At 40.0% G+C, this 20,742-nt stretch overlaps 2 protein-coding genes across 6 annotated transcripts in view; one reads left to right on the forward strand and one right to left on the reverse strand.

The window, feature by feature from the left end:
- lars2 (leucyl-tRNA synthetase 2, mitochondrial) overlaps positions 1-19,615 on the reverse strand; it is a 38,042-nt gene extending 18,427 nt beyond the window's left edge. The window contains exons 1-8 of one of the 5 annotated variants that reach the window (XM_027002105.2): positions 19,587-19,615; positions 19,258-19,337; positions 9,974-10,215; positions 7,415-7,546; positions 3,244-3,335; positions 2,449-2,509; positions 1,963-2,052; positions 316-459 (exon numbers count right to left, since the gene is read on the reverse strand). In XM_027002105.2, coding sequence (XP_026857906.2) covers positions 316-459; positions 1,963-2,052; positions 2,449-2,509; positions 3,244-3,335; positions 7,415-7,546; positions 9,974-10,201 — 747 coding nt within the window. In that variant the 5' untranslated portion in view covers positions 10,202-10,215; positions 19,258-19,337; positions 19,587-19,615. Of the gene's footprint in view, positions 1-315; positions 460-1,962; positions 2,053-2,448; positions 2,510-3,243; positions 3,336-7,414; positions 7,547-9,973; positions 10,216-11,962; positions 12,142-19,257; positions 19,338-19,586 lie in introns of those variants that run through there. The other 4 variants (XM_027002114.2, XM_027002095.2, XM_027002076.2 and 1 more) reach the window with 4 other exon arrangements.
- Positions 19,560-20,693, forward strand: LOC113572486 (transmembrane protein 158). The gene has a single exon (XM_027002127.2). The coding sequence runs from the start codon at positions 19,576-19,578 to the stop codon at positions 20,245-20,247; it is 672 nt and encodes a 223-aa protein (XP_026857928.1). The 5' UTR covers positions 19,560-19,575; the 3' UTR covers positions 20,248-20,693.
- The last annotated feature ends 49 nt before the right edge of the window (positions 20,694-20,742 follow it).

Below are 20,742 nucleotides of genomic sequence, written 5' to 3' on the forward strand. Positions count from 1 at the left end.
ACCCAAGGTGTCCTGTCACTTGGGCTGTATGTGCCAAATGTAGAAACTCTGCAACAGCTTTATTAATTCTACCTCAGCTTAGTAGCGGAGCAGTAAAATGACAAAATTCTAGACAAGAAAAAATAAAGGGGGGGCCCTTCAAATAATTTGAAGGGCTTCACAATTTGACATACATTTCGGAACCTGGTTAGACTGGAAGTTGGTAAAATGCAGGGTCCCTGGAAACACTACAGTGTAGTAGCAAAGTGTTTATGGTCCCAGCCAATCACAGGAAGCCATATGTTCAGGTGGTGGCAGCAGCATGCAGGGACTCACCTTAGCATAGTTGGTGGTCTTGATGAACCACTGCCTGAGGAGCTTCTGCTCCACATGAGCTCCAGACCTCCACGAGCAACCATTCTCATCCACCTGCTCATCTGCCAGGACTGTCTGGTCTACCGGGTCCCAGTTCACCAGTGCCTAAAGAGCGCACACACGTGCCAAAACATACACACACAAACAAACCCACAAACAAGGTGATGTGTGGATATAAGCAGGCATGAAGGGAAGGTCTTCCCAAAGAAGGTTGCAAGAGATTCCTAAAGAAGGTCCAGTGAGTTTATTTATAATTAGTAAAAAGGTGAAAGGGCACACATCAAATCACAAGTGAGTTTTAAAAGAATGATAGGTAGTCTATTAATCTATTACTTCCACTGACATCCTTCACCAATCTCAAGTAGTCATAAAAATACAAGTAAGGCTAACAGAAACCTTGGTCTAGAGCCTGCAAAGCTGCAAAGACCTTCCACCGTACAGCTCCTGCTAAGCTGAAGAACTCTCTCTCCCCCTGCCTAATGTCTCCTAGAACACCCCCCCCCCCCCACCCACCCACCTAATGTGTACAGAGCATACTATTCTTAGGTGCAAGTACCAACAGTGGTAATACAATTGTCACAATAAAGAATATTCAAAACAGCACAGTTATGTACATAACATTTTGTTCTTGCTACCATGGCCACAGATCATTATTATATGTGTATGCATTTATCAGCTAGCCTTTAATTAACTCAGTTCTCTCCTTAGGTTTTGATCATGCTATAATACACTCTCCAGGTTTGCTGTGGATCCTGCCAGCTCCTAGAAGAGGATCCCCTCAGCAGTGTGACTTTTCTTTTAGGTCTCTCTCAGGTAACTATCAGTTTTGATTGTGTGTGTTCAATGGGAGGCCTGGTGGCAGGTCAGCTCTGTGACCTCAACACACAAAGCCTTTAGACTTTGGAACCATATGTGATCAGAGTCCACCTAAGATGGGCTACAGTATGTGGACTTGGTGTTCAGAGAGAGGTTGCTGGGAACACAGCCTATCAAGGGAATGCTGTCAAGCAGCCAAAAAATGCTTCTTACTGCTTCTTTTAGGTGGAAGGAACCAGAAGAGAGCACATTTTCTGACTCAGATTCAAGGTGTGAATCACATTTCACAGTGCATACACAGAGCGAGCTGCACACATAGCCTATACAAGCACGCCAACCACCCAGCCACATGCACATGTGCACACACCCCTCAGCTTCTACTATCGGCAGGAAGGATAGCAGAAGAATAACTTGCTGGATAGTCCCTTATGTTCTGCTATGTAGGCTGTGTCAAACACTTCATCCATGGTGTAAGTGTTGGTAAATAACACGGTATGTCTCCGAGGACAGAGATTCGCACTAACAACCTCACTTTCGCTGTCTGCCTCTCGCTCCCTGCAAGGTACACAACAGCTCTGCCCCTCTAGACAGCATCCTCTCTACTAAAACTCTCACTATTGAGTATGGTTTGTTTTTAAAAGCCACGATTTAAATAGTAAAATATGCAAAACAGTCAAAACATCTATGTAGATGAGAATATCCTTAGCACACCAAGTCTAATTTTTAAAACAACAAAGAAAAGCAGACAGACTGACCATTGAGTACAGTCATCACAAGAAGGACCTCCCTTACCTCTTTCTGATAGGCCAGTCCAGCCTCATAAAGCTTGACAAATAAGTACTGGGTCCATTTGTAATAGTCAGGCAGACAAGTAGTGACTTCCTGTCAACAGATGTGAAATCATGATTACTAAATAAAAAATATACTTTTTTAAATTAAAACACTGGCTGTCCATAATTGATAACATGGAAATCAGGGCAATCAGTTCACAATGCAAGCATGAGAATATATGAGCTGGACAGGAGCGTGTCAGAGACGTGTCAGCTCTGGAAGAAAGGGACTTCTGTTATTACCGGGAATACCAGCTGGCTGTTGACATGGCAACCAGCCACTTTCACAAAAGAATGCCTGCAACATTAACTCAGAGCTTAGAAGTCAATATTTGGAGTGATAAAATGAGGCGAGGCTGCCGGCTTCACTCAGACAGGATGCGGCGTTCCACAGGTGGGCAGTATGGCACGGCGGCAAGGCTCACCGCGCCCGTTTCTCCATACTCACCCTGTCCCAATTAAAGCACAGCCCCAGGCTGCCAAGCTGCTCCCGCATGGCCTGGATATTACTGGAGAGAGAGGGGAGGGGGGAGGGGCAGAGATGGAGAGGGTGAGGGAGAGAGAGATATTGCGAGAGACTGAGTGGGATGGCAACGTAAAGTTCGGGGCTGGCGATGTGCTGATGGATTGATGTGTTTGTGTGGGTGGGTCCTGACGGTCGGTGATTTTGTGTGTGTGTGTGTGTGTGTGTGTCTGTGTGTGTGTGCACGTGCGCATGTTCGTGTGTGTCTGCCTATGCCATTATCAGTGTTTGCCCGTGTACACAGAGCACTCACACCCTGGCACTCACAATGCGTGCATAAATCTCGCCTGTGAGCACAGCACACGCACATGTGGGAGCATGTGGGAGACAGAGGGGAGAAAGAGCATACGAGTGTGAGAGGGGAGTGACTGAGACAAAATCTGTGAGAGAAAGCCCAAGAGTGTGTGAGTGTGTGTGTGTTTAAAAGACTGTGCCAAAAAGAGATTAGGGGGACAGAGAAGGTCAGTGGATAGGGAAGCCTTTTATTATTATAGATTAGCAATCAGGAGTAAGACTGGGAGCCATCTTATCTTTGACCTCTCAGTGCATATATGGGTATAATATACTATTAAGCACACACACATTCACACTGAAAAAAAATATTGATGATGCAAAGTCATAGCATCACAGAAGTTTTTTAAAAATGAGAGGAACAACCAAGGTGAGAGTAGCAGCAGGGCCTGAGACTAGAGAGAGCACAGAGCAAGCGCACTCATCCACCTCCTTGTCCAGTCCTCTGGGTCCAGGCCCCGCTCGATGGCAGCGTTCTCAGCCGGAAGGCCGAAAGCGTCCCAGCCAATCGGGTTCAGCACCTGCAGGCAGAACACATGCACACACAGCCAAGCTCAGTCTTCCCTGAACTTCACACCCCAAACCCCCAGAGGCCCATTCTGACCCAAAAGCAGTCTTACCATACCTTGAGTGGTACTACAGGTCAGAATTTAGGTGAAAGAACCAGATTTTAGATGGCTGTGATATATCTGCGACATGTAAACCTTTATACCTTGCTGTGGGCTATCAGAGAAGCAACTCTCTGTGCAAAGAAATGAAGACCTTAGAAAAATTTGGCGGTCAAGAATCAGAATGTGTGCAGGGTAGGGAAGTTTGACAGGCTGTGTTTAATGGACACTGATAATGCAGAACAGACCTTCTAGAAGAAATTAAGTTTTACACTCGTCACATTATTAGGCCCCGATCACTGCCGCAATCAGAGAGGTTAGAGAACATGTCCTTGGTATCCACACCACATTTATTTATCCCTCCTGCTTTATCTCCTCTCTCCCTCTCGTCTTTCTCACTCTGTCCATTAGATAAAATTAGCCCATCTTTCCCTGTTCTAGCTACAATAAAACATGGACAATGTGAGTGAAGAGTTCTATTTTTATTGTTATTAGTCCATGAGACGGGGGGGGGCAGGAGAAAAGGGAAGGGCAAGAGAGAGGAGGAGGAGAAAACTGAGGACGGAAAAGCAGAACGCTTGAGAAAGGTGAGAAGACGGAGAAGCAGTGAGCCAGAGAGAAAAGGCGACGTGGTGAGAGGAAAGAAGGAGAGGGCGAGAGAGAAGTGGAGACAGTGACTCTGAAAGGTTTAAGCACTCATGCTGTAGCAGAAGAGAATCGGTATCCTTGGTAACTGGCGGCACCTCATTTGTTAAGCAAAGTACTGAATGCTATTAAGCCAAGAGGGTGCTAAAACTATACAGCGCAGGAAATATGAACTATGGGCAAACAAGTAAAAATGTAAAAAAAAAAAACCCCAGAACCCTGATGTGGGATTATTCCGTGGACTAGAGGGGAGATCACCGCGCTCTCCTATGTTGCTGATGGCACCTGTTAGTATAATCAAATGAATGACACAGGACAAACATGCAGTCACGCAACAGCCAGCGCAGCGTCAGACACACTGTGTTCACAAGCTCCTCCGCACCAAAAAGAGGCACAAAAGAGATGAGCAATAAAAATATGAGGGGGGGGGGGGGGGTTTGAATTGTTCGTTGTTGCTTTTGCAGTATGATCCAGGAGTCTGGATTAAAAAGCAGAATGCCATCATTATTTCTACTTATTTTGGACCATGTTTTAAGATTATAAAAAATCAGCACTACTTGCAATCATCCATTTTAGCTGAGCATAAGTGGAATAGGGAAAAAGTCCCCAAAGGAACTTGCATGCCAAACATCAAGGATGTAATGGACTGATGTTAGCAGATGATCTGTGATACCCCCAGTTCCAGGCCTTGACAGTCTCGTTTCTTGCAAGCCAAATGCTTGCTTGATCAGATGTAACGTGGAACCAGATTCACCTGTCTCAGTGTTCACTCCTCGGTGCTGTTGAACTGACACTGGGTGCGTCGGGGATATGGTGGGTTGTCGCTGCATTGCAGCTGCAAGGCATGGCAATAAGACTCATTCTGGTGGCACTTTCCCATAGGTTCAGTACACTTCTGCAGTCACTCTGTTACTTAGTTACTTATATCATCATTAAGATGAGATGCGGCCACACATCCCAAGTCTCGCCAATAGCACATGTGGTAGTGTGCGTTGGATCATGTGCAGTCTTTCCCTTCTCTGTCAGCTTTGTTGGGTACTTACAGAGAAAAGGCTAGTGATTCAGAGAAAGACTGAGTACTACATCAGGAGGTGGGAGCCAGCTGTTGTCACAGGTATAACAGTGTATCGACTCTGTGTATTTTTTGTCAGGTTTCACTCCCACTCCAACAAAACACACCACCATCTAAAAGGAAAGGAAAGAAAACAGAAGTACAAGTCCTTTGGAGGCAGAACTGGAATGAGTAAGGTAGCCAGGTAGCCTCCCAGTGGAAATCTTTACCACTCACTTCTAGATCACTCTTTAGCACAAGCTTTAAGGACTCCTGTCTTTTACACCTGGGGACCATGCGTGCCTTGTGTTAGAATAGAGTGTCTACAGATTGTCAATAGCATCAAGTTCAAGACAGAATACATTTAATGAAAACTGGTGGTTGACTACCGTAGGAACTAATTTTTATTGTATGTATGTTAATATTATAATAAAGCCAGTTAGTGATATAGATATGACCATAATTAAAATGGTCACACAGACATGTAAAAATATCCAAATGCACATTTAGCAATGTTTTAGCCTAAAAACCCAGAAAATCTACTTCTAAAGATATTGCAGCACAAAAGCAAGGCAACTGAGGGGGATGATAAGTCTGTGGTTGAGGAGTCTTGATATAAATTTGGATTAAAATGAAAAAAGTGTCTCAGCTAAAGCCTTGCATGTACTGCTGGAACAATGTGAGTGTGTGTGATGGAGTGAAGGTGTGACAGCTACAAATCTCTTCTTTGCTATTGTAAACATCCTACAATGGATAATTTACATTTATACTTTTTGGATTTAACAGATGCTCTGATCCAGAGTGACTTACAAAAGTGCTTTAGTTGTCTACTCAAAGTATGCTTAGCTACCACAAATAGGTTAAGAGTTGAAAAATGCCCTTGAGTGAGACAGAAAGAACATGTAAGTGTAAGTGCTGACACCTAGAATAAGAGCTACAATGCATTTTTGTAAATACAACACAATTCAAGAGCAATTACTAAATGAGTAAATGTAACAGGGCAAACAAAAAATTCTTTACAAGTGCCTAATTATGTTTAACTAAACTTTTTTTTGAAGAACACTTATGCTGCAACATTCTGAATCAGGCGCAAGGGCCTGATGGCATGTATAAGAAACCCACCAGTAGTGTTTTACAGTAGTCAAGCCCAGAGATGATAAGAGACTGAACAAGCACAAGGGTGGGTTCCCTGAAGAGAAATGGCCAAATTCTCCAAATGTTAAAGAAAACAAACCTGCATGACCGAGTCTGTGACATGATTTGGGAATGACAGCTAGTCATCTACAGTTATACCAAGGTTTCTTGCATTCTTGACTGGAGTGATCAATGAGTTCTCAAGAGAGGTCGCAAGATCTCTGTGAGGACCAGATGCTCCAGGGATGTGTAGTAGTCACAATCTTTACTGTCAGTGGGGCTCAGTTTGGGGAGGATACCATGTACTGGTAAACAATGCTGCCCGTAAGCTTTAGTTCAGAAGCTTGTGATCACATCACACTTGTTCACACATGGGAACAGCGATATGAGATCTTGTGACCTGACAGACATGGACACCACCACCTGCTTGCCAATATAGCAACATGTCCTGGATGTATTTCCATTTATCTGCCAGAGTCACGAACCATTGGCAGAAAGCGGGACACGGATTTGAGACAAAAATCACTCGTGCTTCTGCTTTAACGATTGTATTTTGGCATAGCCCTTCTGTTTTCTCCCTCGCTCCAGCCTCCTGCAATGAAGAAACCTGATTGAATGATGAATAAACCTGACTGAATGCTGACAGTTGCAATTCAGTCCCAGGCACGGTGTCACAGTCACCACTCTTAGTGAGCCCGGACCTCCAGTAAGCACTGTGTTTGTGCCACCCAGAAGCTGCTGTCTGTCCCTGGAGTCGTCATGGACAGGATGGTGTCGGATGATGGGATAATTCAAAGGGCACCCAGAGGGAGTGAGAAAAAAAGCACTATTAGCAAGGGAGGAAAAGAACAAAAGAATTGGAAGGAAGTAGAAAGTTTGAGGAAATTAAAGATGGTGATGGAGAGAAATAGAGAGAGAAAAGGGGGACCTTGCAGGGATACGTAAATATAATTTTAAAAGGCTATGGACCTTCATGGACATCCTCCCAACAGGACTTCCCACCAAAAGGAGTAATTAGAAATGTGCCCTCACAATTTTTCTCTCAGTTTAGTTGCCTCTGACTTGCGGAGACCTTGACCAAGCCTGCCAAGTAGGAGGAAAAAAGAGGCTGTACATGTACGTGTGTGAGAATGAGAGTACGAGAAATCCCCAACATAGCTACCTTACGACCTCTCATGCGCTGAAAGTGGGCGATAGTGTCACTGATGGTGTAGACTCTCACATGGCCCATATGCAGATGACCAGATGGGTATGGAAACATAGAGAGGACATAAAACTTCTCCATCTGGGAGTTCTAAAGATCAAGAGAAAAAGATGGGGGGAAAAAAATTAAAAACTTTGCCATATTGACTTTTATATTCCTATTAATTATACATTCAGGTATCATCCCACTTAGGTAAGCTATTTCAAACTTAGTTCTCAAACATGTGAAGCTGCTGGAAACTTTTTTACATTGTTACCAGACTACACTGCCTGAAAAGAAAATCGACCTAGATCTTACTTTCTAAAAGGTAAATAAAAAACTGTGAGCACTGGCTGCATATTAGAAATGGTGAAACAGAATCACATAGCTAAGCTAAGAGAGTTTTCAAATGAAGACAGACAAGAGCAGAGAGACTTTCCACCAATGAATGCCAAACCTCTCACAAACGTCCCTTCGGTTTCACTGTTTTTGTCTTGCTCTTCCTCATAAAATTAATGTTTTAAGCAACATGTCCCCCTACCATGATAAAATGTTCAGTTTGTGTTCTGTACTGGAAGCAGTTCACTCGGTTTGGTTTAAGGTCAATAAATCCCGTAAATGACATCGTCAAAATTATTTATTTCTAGAGGAAAACAGAAAACCTCAGCACAGTGTCTTCAGGATGTTTAGAGAGCATTGCTGTTTCAAGTCTAATAAAATAATCTATGCCCTTATTGTGAAAAGTAATATTTTAAATATGGTATCATAACACCAGTGTTACTTCACATGGTGGTGATAAAATTATAATTTAATGCATAAGACCTTTAATGGAGGCCACTTCCCACCACAAAGACTTCTGCAGTCAGGACAGCTTGCTCTTCAGTGAAGTCACACAGTCAAGAGCGTATTTCTGGCTCTGTAAAGCTTACCGCTGAGATGGCAATCGGTAAAGCCGTCACCAATGGTAAATCGGTAAATCGTAATCGGTAAAGCCTCAGTCACACTCCTACATACACACTCACCCACACCCACTCACACACACACACACACACCCACATGTGCGGGCGCATCCAGTTCTGACTTTTAATGTTTGATAAGGGCCGGACGCAGGGCGCCTGTGTGGCGAGCATTAATCTGCTGGAGTCATGAGAGGGCTGAATTATTCACACGCTGCCGAAGTGGCTGCAGCCTGGCTGGAAGGCAGCCCAAACTTCCACCAAATATGCTTTATGTGGTGGGAAAGACTGAATGAAGAACTTAACCCATCAAGAATGTTCACGGAGAATGTAAGGGATAAGGACTGCATTCCTGGGTATTAATATTGCATGCAGTAAATAGGAAATACTGAATTCCCCTTTCCTAGTTCACCCCAGCAAGACAGACACAACCCACTACCTGACCCAAATTGGGGGGGGGGGGGGATGGGGGGGCATGTGAAGACTCTGGCAGATCAGATACTCATCCATGCATGTCAGAGCAGAAACAATGATCTCAGCATGGTTTAAAGGGTCAGATTATTTTTAGAAACAAGGGGAGCAGCCCTAAGCGTTAATTACAGTCTGACACCACAGAAAATCGATTTGCTTCACAGTCAGTGGCTGAAGATGAGACTCCTCTTTAAAAGAAGACAGAAGTAATAAAAATGTTATTGGTGTATAATAAACAGTCTGTTTAATGAGGAAAAACAAAAACAATAAAGACTTCATATTTGTGGAAAACATTAAATAACACATTCTAAGTGTGAAATGACTGGCAAATTGTTAAATACACTGATATTAAATGACTCCAAGCAAAGGCACATGATTAGAACATAGGCTATTCTTAAGCTATTCACTGCATGTCTCTAAGGTGCTTTGACAGTGTGCTACTTTTGGTTTCTGTGGACAGATCTGTTTATTATATATTCTACATACACATTCAGCAGCCCTCAGATCTCTTATATGCATATATGCGTCTGACACCTAAAAGACTAACAGCAAAAGGCTACCAGTACAGTGTTTTCACAACAATAAGAAAAATCTCTGTGAGATCAGATTACATAGTGCCAAGCACTAAATAAAGCATGAAATCACCGCATGAGGAAAAAAAAAGTAATTCTAAGTAATTCTAAGCATCAGTGAGACCCTCTCATAGGGCTTTTTACTTGGTTATAATAGGTTTCCATAGTATCAAACACATCTTCATACAGTGGCAATAATTTAGCACTGATGTTACACAATACTCCTGGGAATCTCTGTTCCTTCAGCCTGTGTAATTGTGCAAACACAGGGACAATGTGCTTGTGTAGGCAAACATTATGCAGCGTTATTATTCACTAATTTGTGTCAGAGCCCAAACAACAATGGGATTTTTGTCACCGGAATTTGCAACTACTAATACACTCATTACTACTTTGATTCCATCTGTCTGAAAGAAAAATAAATTATTTATTATCTGTGAATTCATACAGATCATTGATTCTGTCTGATTTAATTCTGAATCAGTTCTTCTAAAAACAAGATAATCACACACATGCACAGAAACAATGAGCTGACTCACCTGATCTTCCAGTCCCTTGTGCCAATATTGCTGGATGCGCGAATGCCACCACTGTTCCACCCTGCGCCTGGTCTCCGCCCGGTAATCTCGTTCCCATGTCCCAGTCTCGTTGAACACACTCCGAACAGCAGGCCTCAGAGGCAGGGTGGCGGGAGTGAGCAGAGCACCAAGGCACTCCCCCTGCCTCACCAGGCTCAGAGAGCCCACAACCAGCCTGCATATAGCCATCTGTATCAGTCACCCTGGAGACAAGCAAACCAAAATCAATTATGACAAACAGGGGAGAAAAGCTTACTAGCTATACAGCAGGTAGTTGTTGAAGATACTCCTGTAAAGAGTTCCATCCCGGTGAATGAGCATACAAGGTCAGACTTTCTATTAAAGATGACAATGAACGTATATCATATATCTTACGGCACACACAAAATCCAATTATTTATTTACACTATTATTAGATTTGTAGTGATTCATATGTTGCCTGGATTTTATTTTCTGTCAGTCTACATTTGTAGTAACAGCACCATAATATAAATAAGTCTTGGTAATTATTGTTGCTTAATTAAGTGTTAAAGGATATAAAAGGCACTACATAAAACACTCACAGGCCTCCTCGACCAACATATCAGTGCATGTGTTGTTGGCATAAGCAATTATTTTGATCCATCCCTTGCAGTTGATTCATTTTAATAGTCAAAGCATTAGCAGATAACATCAAAAGCTTGCAACATCACCCTGATATCAATACTGTTCCAAAACCATCATTTTAGTCATCAAAAACACATGAAGACTTGGCTCATATACTGTAATTAATCTAGATTTACAAAAAATGTCAAATGATTAAACCAACAACCACCAAACCCAGGCCCATCAGTGTGTCCCTATGGCAACATGAGATGCTGTATGGTGATTATTCAGCAATCACCTTGGAAACTAGATACAGAAAAAAACAAAAACAATTAAAATAGTTTTTCATATATAACAATTAAAAGGGAAAGGGAACTTAATTTCAGTGATGAATAACGATGAACTGTACCCATGTGCATAGTAGTAATACTTAGTCCCAAATGGCATTCATATGAATGCACTTTCCTACAGTGCAGTTCTGGAGCCAGGGTTACATGTTTAGGCCAAAAAATACATAGACAACTGGTCAAATAAGGCATTTTAACAGCATTAAATACTAGAGATAATAAATTCGCAATTGTCCAAAGGACGCCTACGTGCTTTATGAGTCCCTGCTGTCTATCTTAGCTCAGTACATTCAAGGTCGCTGGTTTGTGCAGCATTGGAAAAGGATGGGAGACAGACAAGGGAGAAAAGGGTGTGTGAGTGTGTGAAAGAGAACAAGGAAGAGAGAGAGAGACAGAGAGAGTTGCTATGGTTACAGGTCTTTAAAATGGTTATAAAGTGTATGAGGATTTTTCTAAACCGATTAGTGCCAATGAGAACATGGCAGTGTTCTACCACGACACACAAAATCAGCGACATTAACAGTAACTTCATTTGAATGCGCTATCTAGCTCGCATACTTCTAAGATATTACACAACATGACTTGGTATGTGATAGTTTACGTTTATATATATATATATATATATATATATATATATATATATATATATATATATATATAAATTATTTTTCATATTTCACTACAAGACGGTGTGACAGTTTACGTTAGCTGTTAACTATCCTAGGTTAGCCATTTTCGAGGGCACGTCAAGGATTGCTAGACTACAACTTAAGCGACCATAACACCGTCAGTATACAGCCGAGATAGCTAGCCAAGTAGCTGTGCAGTGATTCGTGTCTCATACATACATACGGAATTCTACAGTCTCTTTACTAGTTTTTTTTTACTTGCATCAAACCTCAACTATGTCCCACCATAAAACAGCCTCTTAATATGAAATAAGGTAGATAGCTGGCTGTTTAGCTAAGTATCTTATACACCTCTCACTTTAGCTAGCTAACAAAGCCATCTTACTCACAATAACTGCAGAACGAACCTGTTCGCCTGTGCTGGAAATATCTTATATCACGTAATTAACGTTAAAGCAGTCGTATATCATACTTCTATCTTTCTCGGTGGTTTTGGAGATGTACATCATTCGCATAACGTTATTTGTCAGAACTCACACCGCTAACAGGACGTCGCCATATTGTTCAAATAAAACTTTATTAGTCCTGTTATGAGACAAATTCACATGTCCATCAGAGTAGGACGTTTTCTCTGTTCTCGTAGCCGGGTGATTTCTTTTTTGAAATACCAATTTTGGAGGGACTATAATTTATATTACCATTTTTAGTAAAAAAAAAAAACAGGTTTTCACAGAAAGTTAAATACGTATATTAGATCATCACAATTAGTAAAAGTAGCATATATTTACTTTGCAGTTCAGTTATTTGTGGTTGTGCAGTCATACCTTTAGATTAATTTCATGAATTCTGGAATTGTTCCCCAAGCAAATATTTATTTGCGTGCTGTGAAGTGCTTGGTTATATGTTACGGTTACGGATTATGTGTATGATAATGTTTGTAACTATGAACACGGATAACTTGGATTTCTCACTACACTGGCACTTATCTTTATTGTTTATTGTAGAGAAGCATGCATGATTAAGCACTCAGAAAGTTATTCAGCATAAACTTCGCTTCAGTTTTATTTCTGTTTATTGCACTAGACTATCTGCCAAGCATAAAAATCCAGTGCTGGACATTTCTGCCTGTTACCTTAGCAACCCTTTTATCTCTCCAACACCAGATTGTTTTCGGTGAAGGATTTAGATTCGTGGGGACAAGCAAACACATAACAAAATCCAAGGGACATTTTGCATCCTCAAACACATGGCATTATAATACATGCTTTAGAAGTAAAACTCTTATTAGGCTATTTTTAAACTGTATTTCAACTAAGTATTCTGAAAACACCAAAGCAGTTTTTTAGGCTATGGTCAAGAAAACTTTTCAGTTTTGGCATATGATGATCCTTGCAGTCATGATGCATAGATTATGGAGGTGCAACCCTGTGGTAAGATCAGAGATACTTTACTGTTTTAGTGTGAATCAAAAGATAGCATCATTTAATTGTAACCATTTCCCAATAGATAATGTAATTAAATAAGAAAAAAAAAAATAGTTTAGCTTGCTGAACTGGAGGTACAGCTCACAGATCATACATCAGGGCTCAAGATAAACGCTCTAAGGGGAAATAGAAGAAGCAATTAGGTCTCTGACATAATTATAGCTATGACACCCCCCCCCCCCCCCAATTATTACAGAATTTCAAGAAGTAGCAGACACTAGCATTATTAGAGTCTGTATGTATTTACAATGATAGTGATTGTGAATTACATGAAATGTGCATTTTTGTTCATTTGTTGGCTTTGTTAAAAAGCACAGTTAGCACAGTTATTATTTTGCTGAAAATATTTTATGGTTGAAACATCATACACATAACTCAGAAATCTGTCTAGGTGTTATATTCCTAAAACAACCATGCTGAAATCCTTCCATCAACTAGTGAAACTAGTTATCCAGGTAGATAAGAGAAGATCACACTTAACTGGTTGCAATGGAAATTGTAGAGAGCTATATTGACTCATGTATAATCAGAAAATTGTAATAAAAATGCCCTTGATACAATTTTACATTTTTTAAAGTTATTTTTTTACTTCATTATTGGAAAATGTGGTTTTTAAAATTACTCTGGAACATGATTTGATGATCATAGATTACTCTAAGTGCATTCAAAAAATAGTAACTCATTTTGGTCTCTGTCTTCCCTGGTGTAGTTTTACCATTTTTGGTATAAATAGAAAAATTTGCATAGTGCATTCAGTCAAGAAATGGCTGATCAGCACATCAGTGCAGGTCAGTATTTACCTGAATTTAGTGTCAGGTATTTGCTTCTGACTGTCATTCGTTCGTTCATCTTCTAAACATTTAATCCAATTCAGGCTCACTAGAGGCCATAGTGTATCCTGGCAGCAAGATGGGAACCAACCCTGGACAGAGCACCAGTCCACCACAGGGAGCAAGGCGGAAACCAACCCCAGACAGGGCGCCAGTCCATTGCAGTGTTTCTAATGTTGCCATATTTATCAGAAACTGGCAAGACAAGAATAAAACATCAAACTAAAAACATCTATTGACTTTTAGCTCACGTCACACATAGCCCTTAGGATAAATACCTTTCAGATGAATCACAAAAAGCAACACAGGGTCAGTTACCACTTCAAATATCTCAACCAAGATTGCTCTACATTTCACAGGCAGGCCAATCCTTTCTACTACCTGGCTCAGTTTGACACGTGCAAATGGAGCAAGTCAAAGGAAAAGAAAAAGACAAATCTGGTGCCAAATGAGAAAAGAATAGACATCACAGACCTTGTGCTGTGCTGCAGGGATATTGTCAGACTTAAGAAAGACCTTTTTATGTCTGCTAACAATAACCAGATACTGGTTTTCCCTAAAAGACATGAATCTCTCCCTCTTACGACATATATTGTAGACACCGATGAGGTTGCTTAGAACTCTCTTTATGCTTTATCTTAGATGACGTAATGTGTTGTAAAATTTTATTTACATTAATAGCATTCCCCTATGACAGTTTTCATGATGATACTTCCTCTTTAAGCTCACATAATTTAGGTGATTATTGATTTCCTCTGTAATTATGGCTTCTTGATGAGCAGCAAGATGGAATCTCTTGATCATCCATATCTTTGTCTCTTAATTTTGAGTGACTATTCTCTGAGGAACATTGCTAAGGAATGCTTTCTAGAACTGCATTGGGTCACCACAACACATAAGATACTCCTCCTTAATACTATATGTAGACAGCTGACTGTGAAAATCACCCTTTGCCCTATTTATGGAGGCTGGTTAGCTTTCAGTAGCAGATGTGTTGTAAATGATCTAACGGAAGACAAAAGTACAGTAGAGTGAGATTTGGATGTCTAATCACAAAGATTACGTTGGGTAAGTTTCCCTACCCACTATAGACAGGCGCTAAAGAAGGGCTGGAAATTTTCTAACACTATCTCAAATATGGACCTGTGTTTTTCTTATTGTGTGAGGCTTAAAGGTACAAAGGCATTGTGAATACTTGTTCAACAACAATAATGCCAGACTAATGTTTATGTTAATAGTTTTTCTGTACTGTGAGAAACAAAAATACATTGTTTAGACTTTGGTTCTGGGCAAGGAAGTAAGTTGTTACTGAGAATTTGTATCTTAATTCATGCAAGGTACTTGTTATTCAAAGTTCTTGAATTACTACAAATTAGTGCTTTGCTCTCGATTGATTCAAACTGTAATAGAAGACATCACCAAAAAGCAAAAAAAGTTTATCTTAAGTATTCAAAAAATATCACTGTGCTACCACATAAGCAAAAGCCATATCCAAAGGAAGGCTTATTTGCATCTAACAAGGCTGATTAGATTAAATAGATCAGCAAAACTTCATCAGAGACTGATGGGCAAGTGTTGCAGAACAGACAAGCCCCCAGCTCCTTTACTCCTTTCACTCTTTTTCTCTAGAGTGTGCCAACAGGACACTGTCTGGCGTAGTCACTCTCTGATCAGTGTTTTTCATGTTGCCTGTCACTGTAGTGTGATGAGTCATCCAGCTGACAGTTCTGTGTGACTCCTGTGAGAGATCAATGATTCTCCAGTGCCCCACATTCTTTCTGCTTTCCTCTTGTCCCTACCTTTCCTGCTGCTTGCATCAACAGGACCTCCTTGTTAATTAATGTCACTAATTAGTGTTCTGATCTTTTGGCGGCTTCCAAGACAGCGTGGGAAGAGTGGGTGAGCTGGCACAGTGCCCCAGAGGCTGGGTCCCAGTTGAGTCTGTCTGTCTCAAGTCTATCATCTTTACTGAAGTAATGAAAAAATTTTTTTTCTACAGCACAGCAGTCCATATAGATGCAAACATTTTCTAGAATCCCCAGAAAGCCTTTAAATAAAAATTAAAAGATTAAAGACCTTTTAAATTTTTTTTTTTTTCAATTTTTAAACATTCATTACCCAGTGGTCAGCCTGGAAAGGGTGAAGGTGATAACACTGTGTCTGTGGTAATGGAGCAACCATGCAATTTGCCTTCAGTGTTGTGAAAGATGCTGGAGGTAAATCAATGGACATCCAGAGCCTGATCTACAAAGCAGCTAGAGCTGTAGGCATATAAGGCAAAGTTAATCCAGTATCCAATTAAGTAAAGCGTTGCTAGCTGAAAACAAATGAGTGAGAGCTAGTGAGAGATACACCAAAAGTCAGCAGAAACCAACCAGAAGCCTTTTTTTTTTTTTTTTCTTAGAGGTTGAAGAAATACATTTAGGAAAATGAATCTTTTATATACTCTTGGCACAAGAGGCTTTTATCTCTGTTCCATTAGCATTTTTGGCACTGGACCAATTTACATTTTTATAGCATAATTAATGAACAAAAAGTCATTTACATTTTTCTTCTGTTGGGTGCCACAGTGTATGGAACATCTTTGGCAATTTGAGAGCCAGCAGTGACAACTTGGACAATGTGCCTGTTTTTGGGGAAGGGGTTAAGATGGCAGGAAAGAAAAAGCTAAGATAATGAATGCTGAATACTAATTTGATAAACAACCAGGAGGGTTGAGTTCTTTCAGGTGTAAATGGGAAGCAAATGTGACCTGTGTCTTTCACATCAGATGGCCCTAACATCAAACGATAGGAGGCAGGACTCCGACAGAAATTAAGCCATTTAAGCAGCACTGAGAAAAACAATTCGTACAGGTTTTATGCATATTCCTCAGATAACATAAAACGTAGAACCATTTGGCATTGCTTTCCTCCAATTTACTTGAGCTGTTTTTTTTATCTGAACAAACAAACATTTGTTAAAATTAGACATACACCGAAATGTTTAAAGTGAGCTATTTTAACTTTTAATTTAATTACATCTTGTATAGCAAAATCATATTCTCTAAATGTATCTATGATATATATTAGTTACAAAGAAACAAATTAGAAACAAATGTTATAGATTTACTGAGACAAGATGATCCCAAGAGACAAAAGAGATAAGAAAACATTTGATCACTTTTGTGATAAAAACAACATTGAAGAAGTGATCTGTGCTATACAAGGATTTAGGCTTAGCACCCTCAACTCAAAGGAAGGTTGTTTTAACAGATTTAAGTAATATTTGTTAAACTTGGACTGTCTCTTGTCATAAGATGAAAGATATTTGGAAGCTAGTGTAGCACAAAAGGCTCAAGTATGAGATCTGGAGCTCCCTGAAAGGCAAATAATATGCAAGTGTTTGCAAGGGCCAACAGTGCTCGGCTTCGTGGAAGACAACTTCTTAACATCTTACATTATACACAGGCCACTCAGACCAATAAAATAAATTGCTCTTGGGTGATAGCTTCTTAGAAGAGATATCACAGCTATATTGGTACTGTAATTGCTGTAAATTGGTTTGCAAATGACCTTATAATGCAATGCATTTAAGGGTATTCAATGACAAGATCCCTAAGGGGATTTTCTGCCCAGTACATATCAAAGCACTCAAAAATGCCTCTGAATAATTGAGCCCATACATATCCATTTACTGTTTTCTAGCATTATACAAAATAAGAACAATAATATAAAGCATTATTGCAAGTTCTCTTTTCACATTAATGAAGGCAAGTCTAAATAAAACATATTTAGTATTTTAATGTAATTTGAAGGTAAAGGTTATACAAAATCTAAAACTAAAATAACTAATTACACAAAAAGGGGAAACGGCTCATATTTATATTTTTTGTTGTTGCAAGGGCTCAGACACAAAAGTAATCTACAATATTTAAATTAAACCAGAAAGATATTTTATCCTAAAAAGACCAAAAATGTACAAACATTTTTAAAAAGTACTTATTTTTACTAAAACCCCACAGTCAGAATATGTTCACAGGGCATTTGATGATAGAAAAATGATGCTCCAAGTCTCTGGTTTTTATCTATTCAAAATAAAGCTTCATGTTAAATGTAATAAAGAACTGCTTTACACCTGCTATGCTTTCTTTCATATCGGTCATGCCAGTAAAACACACTGCATTCTCGACTCCAATGTTCCTGCTACAATCACAAAATCACATAGAAGGAATGGACTGTTGATCAAACACATGGCTGCATGACCTTGTTCATCTATTCATCTATCCAGCCTTTCTTTCTTTTCTTTTAGCCCTCTATAGAAATTGACTTTATTTAATAGTACTTTAAGCTAAAGTAAGCAAGTTTAGCTGAAAGACTCTGTTGAACTGTTGAAACAAAGCACATCTCATACAGATAGCAATTAATCAACTAACATTGCTGTCTTTTCTTTCATTCCTTGTTGATCCAGAAGCCCATTAATTTCACTACTTGTTGAATTTTTGAACTACAACAAGACTGCGTTTCATGCTATCTCTTTGTGCTCATTTATCTTATGCATATTGTACCATAGAAATCCTTGCATACAGAAAGCCGATGAAGTGTTACGACAGAAACAGCAAATTTGTTATAAAGATTCAGTTTGTGACCCAAAGCACACGACCCTCATAAACGTACAGCCAGCAAACTAGAAGAACCAACTGTCTGTTGACCACACGCATGACAACGATAACCCGCTAAACATGCTGTCCTTTCTACACCCTTCTAGGCATCTTCTCATCATCTCTCAGAACCAGTTCTTTGTTATTTTAGATGGAATTAGCTAGAACAAACTCGAACATAGGGAAGATTTATCTTGTGACTCAAAGACCACATTTCTCATAACACGATGTTTGTTACAACCCTTCTTTCATTCTTCCTCGACTGCATTAAAAACTCTGGTTAGCTCATTTTAACACTTTGAGCTTTTGAAGCAAGACAAGATTCCATGCTATTCTAATTGGTTTCGGAAGTCTTATATTCATACGTCCAATTAAACATTGGGTTTACTATGCACGGTAGTTTACGTTTGCAATCTATAATACGCAACTTGATTTAGATTATGATCTACTCAGCGTTTAAAAACGCGTGTATACTTCATTATAGCCTTTTCGACTGATAGCTTTCGAGATATTAGATTCAAACTCGTACTGTCTATGAAATAAATCTTTGAAATCCTCTCATCTGGTATGGGGAAAGTCGTCATATCAACCAATCCTAATTTTTGAATAGGATTTGCAATGACTTCGTGGACATAAAAAGAGTTATTCATGCTATATTGAATAGGAGAGAAGTGGTAAATATAAGTAAGACGTGCTGTGTGCAGGTGGCACGCTGATGAGCGCTCCTTTACCTCATTCTCTCTCCAGCCCGGCGAGAGACAGCAGGCTCTGATTTGCGCAAGACCCAGATTTTATAGAAAGTGCAACGCCGCTGGAGAAAACATTCACAGTGGAGAACAGAGCAACAAGAGGAAGATTTAAATGTGACTAACACTGTAGGCGTTTCCAGTTTTGCACGGATACCAAATTCCAGAATTTGTTTTTAAAAATCGGTATTGATCGGTATTGGTTCGCATTAGGCTATTTTATAAACTGTCCCTAGACTAAAAAATAATGTCTTTGAATCCTACGTGGACAGCCATGCAATCGGAGAAACTACGCTTTGTGTCATGCTGAGTACCTCCACGACTTTGTTGCTGGCTTTGACCGCAGTTGCTGGACTCGTCCAGTGCTCCCACAGTTGGAGCGACGAGGATCTCCTGCTTCCCCCTATCAACTCCACGAACAGATTCCTGGCAAACTTGGAGGTTGATGTGGGTTACTCGAAAAGATCTGTAGATGCGACGGAAGCCTCTTCTCAATGCAATGTGAGCGTGGAGAGGCTCCCAACCAAACTGGTCGCACGTTGGGATAGTAACCTCGGCTTTCAGTGTGATGTACTGATCTATACGACCAACAACCATGGCAAGGCGTTTTTTTCCGCTGCTTTTAATCGAGCTATCTCGCCAGTTTTTATTGAACATCTTGGTGTCACTGGCGGGCAGCAAGAATTTAGGCTATGTGTTGGATGTGGCCTTTCAAGATACCGGCGATTTGGGAGAGGCAGATCGGACGGGCAACAGATAGGAGACCCGATACATTTTTGTTGCCTTGACTTCGCCCTGGATGAGCTGAAGGGGGACAGAAGTTGGAGACTGAATCGAAAACCCATCGAATCTACTCTTGTTGCCTGCTTTATGACTCTAGTCATAATAATATGGAGCGTTGCTGCCCTCATATGGCCAGTGCCTATCATTGCGGGATTTTTGCCAAATGGAATGGAGCAGAGACGACCGAGATAAAATCATGCTTGTTTTATAATTTAACTCGCCTACTTACTATTCTGTGCGCCAATAGGCTATAATTGTTAAGCATATAGAATATTTTGTGAAATATTAATATCATGGTGTTTAAAAATCAAAATGTCTTTAAAAATCTATTTAATGTTGGACTGGTGAGATTTAGATTGGATTTGTTTTATAAATCTATGAGTAGAATGTAGGCTAAATATAAGGCTATGTTTTGTTTAGGTGTCGCTTAAAATGTTTGTATTATTTCTATCCGAATGAGGCTTAAATTATTTGAGAACAAGACTGTAGCGATGTTTTCGATATTTATCATGGGAATTTTTTAACATAAGGCCTAACCAACTAAGAATTGAGAAGAATGAACAACATTTTTGTATTGTTGCAAGTTGTAAACCTAAAGCCTATATCCTAACTGTATTTGTATTTGTAATAGTTAATAAAATGTGATTAGAAAGTTGCCTTGTGGAAACATTCATGTTGATTTAGATG

This window comes from Electrophorus electricus, chromosome 10 (genome assembly GCF_013358815.1).
Source record: "Electrophorus electricus isolate fEleEle1 chromosome 10, fEleEle1.pri, whole genome shotgun sequence".
Taxonomy (NCBI): Eukaryota; Metazoa; Chordata; class Actinopteri; order Gymnotiformes; family Gymnotidae; genus Electrophorus; species Electrophorus electricus.